This window comes from Marmota flaviventris, chromosome 3 (assembly GCF_047511675.1).
Source record: "Marmota flaviventris isolate mMarFla1 chromosome 3, mMarFla1.hap1, whole genome shotgun sequence".
Classification (NCBI taxonomy): Eukaryota; Metazoa; Chordata; class Mammalia; order Rodentia; family Sciuridae; genus Marmota; species Marmota flaviventris.
The window spans coordinates 83,446,314-83,461,030 of NC_092500.1; the positions used below are offsets into that span (position 1 = coordinate 83,446,314).

The 14,717-nt window shown below is 35.3% G+C and overlaps 1 protein-coding gene across 1 annotated transcript in view; it reads right to left on the reverse strand.

Annotated features, from left to right (window-relative positions):
* LOC139705212 (small ribosomal subunit protein mS35-like) overlaps window positions 1–13,891 on the reverse strand; it is a 29,287-nt gene extending 15,396 nt beyond the window's left edge. Inside the window, exons 1-5 of the mRNA XM_071610024.1 lie at window positions 13,745–13,891; window positions 9,251–9,297; window positions 7,950–8,117; window positions 5,912–5,972; window positions 1,502–1,641 (exon numbers count right to left, since the gene is read on the reverse strand). Coding sequence (XP_071466125.1) covers window positions 1,502–1,641; window positions 5,912–5,972; window positions 7,950–8,117; window positions 9,251–9,297; window positions 13,745–13,856 — 528 coding nt within the window. The 5' untranslated portion in view covers window positions 13,857–13,891. The remainder of the gene's footprint in view (window positions 1–1,501; window positions 1,642–5,911; window positions 5,973–7,949; window positions 8,118–9,250; window positions 9,298–13,744) is intronic.
* Between the last annotated feature and the right edge of the window lie 826 nt (window positions 13,892–14,717).

The following is a 14,717-nucleotide window of genomic DNA, read 5'->3' on the forward strand; positions in this document are numbered from 1 at the left end:
TCTCTTAACCATGTGCTCAATTTCACTTTCAGTCTACTAAGAAATCAGACAACCAGACCTTATGTGTCCTATGATGTAATGTAAAATACACAGCAACATCTATATTCTTGTGAAAACTGCTAAATAAAATGTGGTACATCCATAAAATAAAGTATTATTTTGCAATAAAAAGGAGTAAAAAAGGACACATGCTAGAACAGACAAAACATACTGAAAACATTAAGCCAAAGAATACATATTTTATTATTCAATGTCAAGCATAAGCAAATTCATAGAGACAGAAAGATTAGTGGTTGACGGGTGTCTAGAGCAACTGAAAAGAGGTTAATGAAAGGGTAATAATATCTACATTCAAGAATGTATAAGAAAATAGGCTTTCTCACAATCTGCTAGTGTTTTATTTTTTACATATTCAGCAGAAATTTTTCAATTTATATCAAACAACTTCAAAGGAGCTACTTCTTTTGACTTGATCTTCTTTTTTAAAAATACTTTTTTTAGTTGTTCATAGACCTTTATTTTTTTTAATTTATTTATATGCGGTGCTGAGAATCAAATCCAGTGACTCACACATGCTAGGCAAGCATGCTACCACTGAACTACAACCCCATCCCTGATAGTTTTTCTTTTAGGAAATTATCTTGGGAGCATAATTTGGAACATATACAAATATTGGTTTCTAAGGATACTTATTACAACTTTTTCCATAAAAGAATATTATTGGTGTGGGGGATGTAACTCAAGTGGTAGAGTACTTGCTTAGTATTCATAAAGCACTGGATTTGATACCAACACTACAAAACAACAACAACAATAACAAAACAGCACACTGCATCCCAACCTCAAAAAAAATTGTCCAGGCACATAAGAGATGTTCACATATACATTATGTAGCCATTAACTATAAAATTAAAGAATGCTTAAAAATATTGGGAATTATTCACAGTGGGATAGGGAGTGGAAGCATGGGAGGAATAGATGAACTCTAGATAGGGCAGAGGGGTTGGAGGGGAAGGGAGAGGGCATGGGGTTATTATGATGGTGGAATGTGATAATCATTACTATTCAAAGTACATGTATGAAGACACGAATTGGTGTGAATACACTATGTATACAATCAGAGATATATGAAAAATTGTGCTCTATATACATAAGAATTGTAATGCATTCCACTCTCATATATAAATAAAAAATAAAAATAAATCACTAGGAATTATTATTATTTTTTGCTTAATTCTTAATTAGTGAAAAAGAACAGATTACTACAACATACATGGTATCATCCCATTAAAATATACAAAGGGTACCTGTATTTATACTAAAATGAGCTACTTATTAATAATTATTATTTTTGAATGGGAGAATTAGAGACAATTTTATTCTATAACTTAAAACTTCTGTATTTTCCATGACAAATATGTATTAATTTTGTAATCATATTACAAAATGTATTTTTAAATACAGTATTCTAATGATTCTTATTTTTTAACAAATCTCTTACCCTTAAGGTTACTACTCGAGCTTTAGGGTTTCGAATAGATGGTCCTGATGAAACATAATCAGCTGTGTCAATTTCAATCGGAAAATGCTTCTCACATTTCTCATCACTGTCTAGTGCAGCTGGCCATTCAGTACAGAAATCTGAGAATTTAAAAAGTTATAGTTCTGCAAATAATTCCTCATTGTAATGTGTAATGACAATACCAAATTATTTATATAACTCTCAGGTCACATGAAATGACAACACAGATTTTCTTTACACACACATCATCATTCCTTATCCCTTTTCTTCTTCAGTACAAATAGGGTACTTTTTTGGCAGTTTTTTACTGGAGATTAAACCCAGGAGTGCTCTATCTCTGAGATACATCTCCAAATCTTTTTACTTTCTTGAGTCAAGATCTTACTAAGTTGCTCAGGCTGGCCTTGTGCTTATAATCCTCCTGCCTCAGAGCTGACTGTTGGTATTAGAGGCATGTGCCACCATGCCTGGCCCTAAGGAGGAATTATAGGAATGATTTGGATAAATTAGGTTTGGTGGAGAACAGTGTGTTCAGTTAAAAGAGAACCCTCAGGTTTTGGTGGAGCAGTAACTTCTGTGGTAGAGTATGTGCTTATCATGCATGAGGTTCAATTCCCAGCCCCAAGATTTAAATAAATAAATAAAATTGAAATGTATTATGGCTCTACATATACCTTTTATGGGACAATTTAATTCTTCCTTATTAATTAAAAACAAACTGTTCACAGTGCCCACAGCATTACTGTTTGTGAAAAGCAATGGATAATGTTAACTCACTCCAAAATGAAGGTTATAAAAGATCAGCTGAAAGGAATTGAAAGAGGCTCTAGAAAAGTTCTAAGAGGAAAGCAAGGTGTAGTCAATACTTCTCCAGAAATGGAACTGACTAAAGCCTCAACTTGAACAGGCATAAAAGCCTAGGTCATCCTTATACGAATCCTAACAATAACTCATGTTTCTTCCACATGACTTCTGTGTGCCAATGGGGCTAAATGAAAAGAGAAACAGCTTTGTCTTCATATATTTGGTCAAAACAGCCCAGAGTAGAGGTGGGACTGGGTCTGAGACCTAGGCCACAAAAGGAAGTTCCAAGCATGGTAACTGTGACCATGGCTTTCTGTTGATTTCCAGAGCACAGGGGTATTATGTCAGGTCAATGAGGAGAAGAGCACTGCCTTTCAGCCTCCCATTAGTATCAATAGCTGACTTCATACTGTCCTATTCCTATGGAGTTAGTGTGATAGAGGGCTTCTGGCTTGAGATGAAAAATTCTGAGTCTATTAGGCTCCCCTTCTCATTCCTTAAATTCCCTTACTTTAAGTAACTGGTTTCTTGGGCCAAACAAGTTAGATCTCACAGATTCATGGCTTTCTCCAACAAAGCCCAACTGCAAGAAAGGCTGGTCATAAACATACGTGGATGTAGGAGCTCCTCTGTGATAATTTAAGGGACAGTAAGAGATACTTTGCTAACACTATATTCCCAACATAACAATTTTCTAATATGAAGTACTATATTTAATTCCCTTTAGGCTTAATTTTAAAATCAGAGTCAGTAAAATTTCACTCTGAGTTACAAACATTCTCTGATATCTGTGACTCAAAACATGCTCACAATTTAAGCATAGCTCACATCATTCTTTAAACATCCTGTTCAAAAGATAAATATTCAGTTATCTTGAAGGGAAACATAATTTTGGAATTAAGAACATTTGACATTTTAAAAAAATGAACAGAGCAAGACTTTTGAGTTTAGATTTCAATCCCATCATGAACAAATTCCAACATCCTGTACCATAAGATATATTACTGCCAAGCACTTTATAAGAGACTACTTTGGAGAATTATGAGTTCTTGGGTTTGTACTGAATCTTTTTCTTTTCTTTTAAACTGTGAATAAGTCATCTCAATCTCCAGATGATAATTATAGTTTTTAAATTCAATTACCTAAATTATGTGTCTAAAAAAAAAACACAGCCAACTGGAGAGTATATAATAGACTCCTGTTAGCCTTTACTCATCCGATAGGTGAGCAATGGACTAGACATGAATAAAAGACCTTGGTTTTTATTCAACTTCTACCACTGATTATTAAATTTCTGGCAAATTACCTAACTTTTCTGCACTTCAGATTTTCCCTATTTGAAAGAGAACTGAGAATATTTGAAAGATTTTGAGTTCTTTGGAAGATGGAATCTAAATCCAGAGGCTGGCAGAAGTGTAAAGGCACAATTAAGCAAAGATTTAAAAAAACTTATTTAAGTACTGTAAAAGAGAATGCTATGGGCTGGGGATGTAGCTCCTTGCGTAGCACATGTAAGACACTGCGTTTAACCCTTGGCACCACATAAAAATACATAAAGATATTGTGTCCATCTACAACTAAAAATATTTTTTAGAAATGCTACTCTTCTAAATGTGCCATATGAAAGCCTTTGGTTTAAAAATTAGGAATTTTAGAAATATTTCATTAAAATAAGCAAATACTAGATTATAAACACACATTTAAAAATAGTGCTTAAAAAGAAGAAAATTGAAATTTATCACAGTGTAGAGTAATGCACTTGTTAACTGACATTACAAAGGATCAAAAAGTGATACTGATTTGTGCCAAAAGGCACAAAAATTTGGAATAGTCATCAATTTTAGTTCAATTCCAAGCACAAATAAAAACAGACAGACACCCGAAAAGGCCATTGCATTATCCCAAAGCAACGGACCACATTAAATAAAATAGGTTTTTCTATCCTCATTTTAAGAGAAAATTACTATTCCTCTGATTTAGGACCCTTTGATACCTTTTCCCTTACATTTTTTAATGTAATGTCCTCCCAAAAGCTCAGATTGAATCATAATTATGTTCATTATCCTATATTTCCTTCCAACATAAACAACTTACCTATAAAATGTTTCTGGGTTTCTTTTTTTCTCCCTGAAAAGCCTTAACAAGTATGCTGAACATTTATACAATACTTTAAAAAAAAATTCTATTTTAAATTTTACTTTTTTATAGTACTAGGTATTGAACCCAGGCACACTCTACCACTAAGCAACATTCCCAGCCCTTTTTTTATTTTTTGTTTTGAGACGGGGTCTTGTTAAGCTGCCAAGGCTAGCCTTGAACTTGCAATCCTCATTCCTCAGCCTCCCAGGTACCTGGGATTACAGGAGTGGACTACTGTGCCAGCTATACATTTTTTAGTCGGCATTAATACATTAAGACTTTATCCAAAGGTACTAACTCTTGAGTTAAACTACAAAATCAATCACTAATAGCTATGAACCAGGAACAATTCAAAATGCGCTTATCCTATATATAGTCCAATGCAAATTAGATCAAAATTAATTTGGAATGTATACATAATTAGGAAAACACATAGAACCATGAACAAAAATTTGTCTTTTCCTTTATGCATGTAAGGAGAAGTAGTAATTAGTATAAGTGGGTGAAATCTATGTTTATGCCTACGAATCAACAGATATTGATCAAAAATTAATAAATCCAGAACTGGAGGTGTTAATCACATTCTGGTGATTACTTTTATTATTTATTCTATATACACACAACATAAAAAGTACTTGTTATAAACATAAGTATAAATAAATACTCTCTGAAAGTAATCACTAGAACTAAATAATGAATAAAAGAGAACATTTCTAGAATAATGGGCTTGGTATGGAAAAGAAAACATAAGACTTGTTTTTGATTCACCATATGCATATATCACTTCTAATTTTTTAAAAATCTTAACAATTTCATCAAAATAGCTGTTCCCTGTGTTGTATCCCATTACTGAACCCACTGACTATTGTGATACTTAGCATTCTTCTTTACTATCCTCAGTTTGAATCATATTGATTTGTATTTACTGGCAAAACTGTAATATTTTCTTCAATTTTTTAATGTATGTGACTTAACAACTCAACAGTAAGTTCAAAACATGTGAGCAAGGATTATGGTTCAATTTCTCTTTGTTACTGTCTAGAGTGGTGAGGGAAAAAAAGTTGCAGATTTGATATCTAATAATTCACTGAAAACAACTTAAAAATCCTTCATTAAAAAAGAAGAAACTGGGCTGGGGTTGTAGCTCTGTGGCAGAGTGCTTACCTAGTGTGTGTAAGACACTGGGTTTAATTCTCAGCACTGCATATAAATAAATAAATAAAACAAAAGTCCATCAATAACTAAAAAATTAAAAAAAAACAAGAAGAAGAAACTGACAATCACTCAGAATATAATAGCTAATGTTTACATGGACTTATGCAGGCACTATTCTAAGTATTTTGAATCTCATCAGACCTGAGATTATCAATTTTTAAAAATCTGTCTTTAAATTTTTAAACGTTGTTCAAAGTCAACATAAAGTTTATTTGAAAACATATTACTTACCTTTAAGAGCTTCACAGTGTTTTTTAATTGCTACAGGAGTCAAATGCAGAAAATTGGGAATCTAAAATAGAAAATTTTAAACAATAAATTACAGCTTTTTTTTTTTTTTTTGAGAGAGAGAGAGAGAGAGAGAGAGAATCCCTTAATATTTATTTTTTAGTTTTCAGCGGACACAACATCTTTATTTGTATGTGGTGTTGAGGATCGAACCCAGCGCCGCATGCATGTCAGGCAAGTGCGCCACCGCTTGAGCCACATCCCCAGCCCAACTTTTTTTTTTTTTTTGAGACAATGTCTCTCTAGGTTGCCCAAGGTGGTCTTGAACTTGTAGGCTCAAGTTAGATTTTTGTCTGAGTCTCCTAAAGAGCTAGAACTATAGGTCCGGTAGTTAAATGTAATAAAAACATTAAAAAATGTAATTTTCCTCATAAAGCTAAATCATAGGCCAATAAACTATGTAGCATATAAAATCTGGTAGTTCTTTTACAATATTAAAATAGGCACTGACCATTGGTATTATGGGCTGGGTGGCTTCATTTACTATACTTTTATTTTTTTGACACAGGGTCTTGCTATTTGTACAGGCTGGACTTGAAATCGTGATCTTCTTGCCTCAAGCCCCGCAAGCAGTGGTATTATAGCCTCTCACCACTACTTTCAGTTTATATTTTTGAAACATGAAAATGCATACCTCAAGTTCATAAAAAGAAAAAATAATAGCTAACGTTTACATGGATTTACATAGGCAATGTTCTAAGCACTTTAACACATTAGCTTAGTTAAGTGTATTCAATGATACTGTGACTTTTTGAATAGATGGCATGCATTAAATGTTTGGATTTTTATATTTATTAAAATACCATTCACAATCATCAACATTATTATAAATATACTTATGTTCTCTCCCACCCAGTGACATTTTCCAAAGGCCTTCCCTTTCAATTAAGTTCTCTTTCTCTTCATTTGAAGAAAAGGTTTGTTTTCCTCAATGTTTGCTTTCTTGTGTCTCTTGAAGTATTCCTATTTCCAAATTTGATTTACACTTTGTCCAGTAGCAGAGTACTGCTTCTTCCTCTTCCTTTTTCACTTTAAGTTTTTTTGTTTTGTTTTGTTTTTTATAGTTGTAGATGGACAGCATGCCTTTGTTTTATTTGTTTCATTTTTATGTGGTGCTAAGGATTGAACCCAGTGCCTCACTCATGCTAGGGAAGTGCTCTGTCATTAAGCAGACCCCCTTTTTCACTTTTTAACATTACCTTTTAAATAAACTTTTTTGATTCTGAAAGAAGACTCTCATCTAGTGGAAAATAGTTCCTTTTCTACTATAACTTCCATTGTATGTTAAAAGGAAATCATCTAAGATATGCACTCTCAGACTAAGCATTTATGTTTTCCTTTTTAAAAAAATCTATAGTACATAAATCATTATAGATGCTATCAAATGAAGCTTTTAAAGTGAACTATTTTGTTTTAAGCAATAAATCAGGTAAAGTTGGTGGACTATCACAATAATATTAAACAATATTCTACCTTTCTGGAAAGAAAGTTTTAAAATTCCTCTTTTAAAAATGGAATCTTATGGATGGTGAAAGGAGACCCTCATCATTATACAAAATACATGTATGAAGATGTGAATTTGGTGTCAACATACCTTACATATAATCAGAGATATGATAAAATATTGTATAATGGTGTATTAAGAATTGTAATGCAAAATAAATAAATAAATAAATAATAAAAAAGAAAAAAAAAATGGAATCTTCACATCCTGATTCTCAATCTCAAATTAGCTTATTTCACTATTCTTAGAGGCTACAAGGAAAGACACAGACTGATTAATTACATTCTCAAAGGCTTAGGATTCTTTGAATCTTTTGTATCGTGAATGATCAAAGTACAATATTATCACCTGGAAAGAAAATTTATATTAAAATACAATATGCTGCTATATACTGAACCTTGAAGGTGGGTAGGAATAGAGGGGAGATCAGCATTTGTTTAGGTATGTCTGAGCCAATATACCAGCAGTTAATCTTACCTTTAAAAGTTCCAGATTTCCCTCCTTTGCCATAGGCACTCCTTTGTTTACTGGATAACCCATTCGAATAGGTAGAGGTACCGTGGAGGGTTTAAATGGTGCTGCAACAGGGTAAACACTAGGCCAGTCCTGGTCAACAGCCATTTTCTCTGTCCTAGGAGGCAGTGCCTAAGAAACATAAAATACTTAAAATTTTAAAACATATTCTTTAATTTTAAACCATAAGCAGTAATTATGAGAAATAAAAGTGGAATTGCAACCTATATAAAATCTGGCCTCCAACAAATCTATTGCTGTTCAAATGAAAAACCTACTTAAATAATCTCTGAATTATTTCTTCAAACTCTCTGGCAAAGATCTCTTTTAATGTCACATTTCCTTCACTAAAAATTGATTTATTTAATTAGACTTTCAGCAGTTGTTTTACATTTTATTTATGCAGTATATTTATTTATATATCATACAATATTTCTTTCATGGAAGTCAGTATATAAGGGAACACTAAGAACTTGGAAATAAAAAAATAAGTACTTGGAACTTGGAAATAAGTAAATTAGGGCTAAACAGATTGAATAAATACATAATGAGAAATTATATGTCTCCCGAGCCCAGAGAAAAACTACTTGATAGCTTAGTCAATCATATTCACACACACACACACACACACACACACACACACACGTATGTATGTGTTTTAAAATACATATATTAAAACACACACAATACATATTTTTTTAATGGTAGAAGGATGGCTAGCATACAAAAGTAGGCTTTAAGGTGGCAAAATGCAGCAATGTCCATCTAAGCAACATCAAAACCAGTATAGTGTATGTCCTAGAAGCAGGTAATATTCCTACAAAAACTACCGCCTAGATGATTACAATTTGGTGCCACTTAACTTCCAGCTAATGTGCTTTTGTTCTGACTCCAAGCTCATCAACTGACCTTATAATTTGGATTCCTCCATAGAGATACCTACAGGGTAAGACTGACTGGTTGGATGAATGCATACACCCAAGCTACATGACTGACAAGGGCATCATAAAAAATAGTTCTATATTCTGTTTCCTGGGAGTATATGAGTAAGTATACCTCTTAAAGATGACCCATTTTTATGGGTACAGGGCAAAAAAGGTCAAAGATTAACAACCCCTACTGGGACTGTGGCAATCACCCAATAAACATGACTTTGTGAAGCCTTCTCTAACAGAACCCTTCTGCCTTGTGATGAGCATCTGCCTCTCTTTAGAATTTCAGAAATCATTAAAATAGTGTATAGTAGAGTATATAAATTGTTTTACCTTTCTTCTCAGCTGCCTTTCACTTTTGGATGTTCTTTCTATTGTACCTAAAAGATAACATAATAGTCATCATTATCCCTTATTGCTAACACAATTTTAGATATTTAGTGCCGGACATGATGGTGCATGCCTGTAATCCCAGAAGCTCGGGAGGCTAAGGCAGGAGGATCAAGAATTCAAAACCAGCCTCAGCAATTTAGCAAGGCCTAAGCAACTCAGTGAGACCCTGTCTCTAAATAAAATACAAAATAGGGCTGGGGATGTGGTTCAGTAGTTGAGTGCCCCTGAGTTCAATCCCTGGTTAAGACCCCCCCCCCTCAAAAAAAAAAAAAAAACAATACTTAGTAACATAAGCATGAAATGATAATCTGTTTTAAGTTCAGATTAAAATCATCTTAACAAAAACAAATAGTCTTTAAAAGTTCACAGTTACATAAAGTTTATTTTGATTGCTGATATAGTGAACTCATCATCTAAAGAAATATTTTTCAGTAAATTTTAAGGTTCACAGTAAAATAAACTTACTTTCCCAAGTTAAAATACCTAGTTAGAAATAAATATTCTGAATATTTAAAGATAATTGTTTTTTTTTTTAAGAGAGAGAGAGAATTTTTTAATATTTATTTTTTAGTTTTCGGCGGACACATCTTTGTTTGTATGTGGTGCTGAGGATCGAACCCGGGCCGCACGCATGCCAGGCGAGCACACTACCGCTTGAGCCACATCCCCAGCCTGATAATTGGTTTTAAATGTCCTAATTATAAGTATAAAAATAAGTATTCTGAATATTTAAAGATGATTGGTTTGAAATGTCCTAATTATAAATATACTTGCTCATATTTGGAATCACTCTATTCTATCAAAATGTCAGCCCTTCAGTTTTTCCTTCTCTATTATATATTAGAAAAGCCAGTGATACAATAATTAACACCAATAACAAAAGTGGCTATTCCTACCAATCACATGATTATAGAAGAATGTGGATTACTTCAAACAGAAAATACCTTTTAAAATCTTACATTATGTTTCTCTAAATGAATGTTTTGCTATCCTAGAACAGCTATATTTATTGAGCATTTTCACATGAAGACACTGTACTAAATGATTTTCATTATTTCATTTAATCTTACTCATTACAACAAACACAAGTACTATTATTATCCTTCTTAAAGGTCTATTATATTCAAGAAAACTAAAGAGCAAAAAGTTAAGGTGACAAAAGTATGACTCTTCATAATTTGATCACTTTCCCTTACAAGGTTCTGCAGCTACAATGAATTTCAAGTACCAGACCCTTTAGTATTTCTCTCAACTTTCTGTTCTTTACTTATAATGTGCCTCCCATCTTCCTGGCTCCTGCCCCATCCCTATTCACTCCATTTCTTCATCTGACATATTTCATTTCATCTCACAATACTTTACCATTCACTCATTGATAAATTTAAGTGCTGCTGTGTACCAGAAACTAGGAAGTCAGCAAAGAACAAAAGAGACAGTCCTTCCTTTCACAGAATGTAGAATCTGTCAAATAAGGCAGAATTTTAGCAAGTGATTTCAATAAACAGTGTACTATTATGGATACATACAGCAAGGAACTGAATCTAGTCAACTAGTTGTTGTTGTTTGTTTGTGTGTGTGTGTGTGTGTGTGTGTGTGTTAGTTACCAGGTATGGAACATAGAGTCTCATGCATGTAGACAAGCACTCTACCATTGAGCTGTCCCCAGCTCTGTTTTAAATTTGGAGGCAGGTTCTCACTAAATTGAGCAGGCTAGCTTCACACTTTTGAGATTTTCCTGTCTCAGTCTCTCAAGTACCCAGGATCACAGGCATGTGCCACTAAGGCCAGCATTTTTGTTAATTTGAGGTACCAACTTGACTGGATTAAGAGATAACTTGATGGCTGGTAAAGCATTATTTCTGGGTGTGTCTGTGAGGGTATTTCCAGTGGAGATTAGTGTGTGAGTCAGTAGATTGAGTGGATAAATTCCATTCTTAATCCCCCCCATTGAGGGGAAGGATAAAATTGAAAGGCAGAGGAAAGGTGAATTTGTTTTTTAACTCTCCTGGAGTTGGAATACTTTTCTTCTCAGACTTGGACTGAGCCACTCTACTGACATCCCTGTGTTGCCAGCTTGTAGATGTCTGTTACGGGACTTCTCGGCCTCCTTGATCCTGAGCCAATTCCCTTAATAAATCCCTTCATCTACTTATCTACCTTTCCATTCATCCTACCAGTTCTGTCTCTCCTGGGAACAGTAACTAATATGGTTGTGGGAAACCTCCCAGAGGAAGTAAACTTTAAGCCAAAACTTGAAGGATGAGTAGGATGTAGCCCAAGCACCCAACAGGTAAGAAAAAATATTTGGAAAAAAATTTGGAAAATCAATGTAAGTAAACAAATTCAAATTCAATGTGGCTGAAAATGTAAGAGAACAGTGAGAGAACTGAAGAGTAAAAAAGAGGCTAAAGATATTTAATGGATGTCTCAATTATAATAAATGCTTGGCAGAGTTCTTCACTTACTTCTTCCAGTCTTCCCAATCCATTTAAATGGTATTGCAATTCATCCAATTGCTCAGGACAAAAATCTTAACAAGCTTCCTTGAGACCTCTCCTCAAGGACCACAACAAATCAATAAATCCTATCAGCCCAAACTTCAAAATCCTAAATCCAACTACACCACCTTTTTCCTATAACCTCAAGACACCATCAAGACATTCAGACTACTGTAACAGTAGTCTCTGGCTTCCACTATTACCCTCCAAAATCAATTCTCCATTTTTATCCATTCAGCAGCCAGGGCCTTTTAAAAGTGCAAATCACATCACTTCCCTATTCAAAGCCAGCAGCTATCCAACATGATCCCCAGCTTTTAATAAAATTCAAGCCAAATACCAAAACTAAATGCTTCCAAACCATTTATAAGAGCAGTCCATTACCTCTGACATCTTGTCCTACCACTCTCCCATTTGCTCACTAGTTCTAGGTGAAAGTTGGCCTTCTTTCTGTCCTTGATCACATCCCTAAGCTTATTCTTACTTGTGGGCCTTTCACTTGTAGTTTCCTAGGCCGACAATGGTCTTATCCCAAATACTGTATGTCTCTAGGCTCTGTTTAAGATTTATTTCCTCAGAAGTCTTTCCTGACTATCTCATCCTACCCTATAGCCACTACTCCACCAATACATCATTCTCAATATTCTGCTTTATTTTTCTTCCTAACAGTAAACACTTGACATTTTTAAATTAATTTTTAAACTTATATATGACGGTGGAATGCATTACAATTCTCATTACACATATAGAGCACAATTTTTCATATCTGTGGCTGTATACAAAGTATATTCACACCAATTCATATCTTCATAAATGTACTTTGGATAATAATGTCCATCACATTCCACCATCATTTCAAACCCCATGCCCCCTCCCTTCCCCTCGGCCCTATATAGAGTTCGTCTATTCCTCTGGGGCTTCCCCTCTCTACCCCACTATAAATCAGCCTCCTTATATCAGAGAAAACATTCAGCATTTGGTTTTTGGAGATTGGCTAACTTCACTTAGCATTATATTCTCCAACGGCATCCACTTACCTGAAAATACCATCATTTTATTCTCTTTTATTGCTGAGTACTATTCCATTGTGTATATATGCCACATTTTTTTTTATCCATTCATCTATAATACTTGAATTTTATATAGCTGGTTTACTTTTTTTTTTTTTTACTCAGACTTTCCCAACAGGATGTAAACTTCACTAGCTCAGGGACTTTGCTGCATCCCCAATATCTAGGGCACTATCGAGCATACAGTAGAAGTTAAGTATTCAGAGAATAAAAAATTTTAAATAAACAGTGTTAAGGCTATGAGGAGCCACTATTGATGCATTAAGGAATTTACAATTTACTTTAAAGACACGAAAAGCCCTTAGAAGTGAGACGGGATGGCCTGACACTGTGCTATGATAAGTATGAGAAATACACTACACAGTATTTCTCTGTCAACAAATTTGTCTTTTCCACTATCTTTCTCTGTCAAGAACGCTATCAAGCATCCCTATAATCTCTGTTGGAATGAAGGTCATCCCATTTGGTGACCTGGGATTCCCAGTTGTACTTTCTTCTAGCACAGCAGTATACCTTTTAAATATTAGGGAAACTCCAAGGTTCAAACACTGCCGACAAACCTTATCATTGAGCACTAGTAACCAGAGGGAGACCCGGGCCGTGGCCCGGGGGGCGGGAACACCAGAAAATGCCGGTCACCACGAAAGAGAGCAAGCTTTCTGGGCTAGTGTCCAGAACACGCAGAAGAGGGCAGCCAGGAAACCCGGGGGCAGAAGACGACCCACACCTGCGGCCTTCCTAGTGGCCCCGCAGGGAAGAGGCCGGCAGAGGAAAATCGGCCTGCCCGGGACTCTACGGCCTGGTCGGGCCGGTGTTCCGCCCTTTCACCTCCCCCCAAACCTGGAGGCAACTCGGCAGACACTCACGCAGGCCAGGTCTCCGAGCGTGAGTGGCCGGGGACACGGCGGTGGAGAAGGTACTCAGAGTCCTAACCCCCGGCTGAAGGCCGAGCCACAGGCGGACCACGGGTGCCGCCATGCTGCGAGAACGGAAAGCGAGAGGAGGAAAAAAGTCTTCCTCGCCCCCAAGGGGCGGATCTGGGCTACGGCACGCCTTCCCGCCAGCCTGGCCCCGCCCCCGAGAAGGGGATGCTGGCTCCAGCGCCTGCACACTCAAAGACCCAGTCTGAAGTGCAAGGAGATGTCCCCAAATAGAAAAAAGTAATAAAAAGAGAGAAACGATTTTTAAAAATCAAGTTAGTTAGTTCAAAAACAATTGCGAATAAGGCCCATAAAGGATTGGGGAATTGTGACTCACACGGGGCAGATGTATTCTGGATGGGATTCTCAAAATAGGAGTCAGGCCATCTACTCCCGGGCCCCAATTTGCAATGGCTGCTTGCAACACTTTTATTAAAGTCTTCAAGTAGTGCAAGTGATTTGTGATAAGGGGAGGGCAACGTTATCCTCTTGTAGTTAAAAGTATAGCTTCCTGCAGATTTGGCATGCTGTGAGCACTGTGTGTGTATAGCCTATAACTCTTAATGATTTGGTTAGTTTGTCAGATAGCATTAGAATTACAAAGTAAGAACTCACTTGAACATAGAACATAGCGTACTTTTTTTTTTTTTTTAATATTTGGGTTTTTTTTTTTTTTTTTTTTTTTTTTTTTGTTGTAGTTGTACACAATACCTTTATTCATTTATTTGTTTTTCTAATGTGGTGCTGAGGATTGAACCCAGGGCCTTGTGTGTGCTAGGTGAGTGCTCTACCACTGAGCCACAACCCTAGCCATAGTGTACTTTTAATGACCTAATCCTTCCTACTCTAGGACAGATTAATACTATAGCCTTAATTAAATTATCCAGTATTTTTTATTTTTTTTTGTTTTATTGATTTT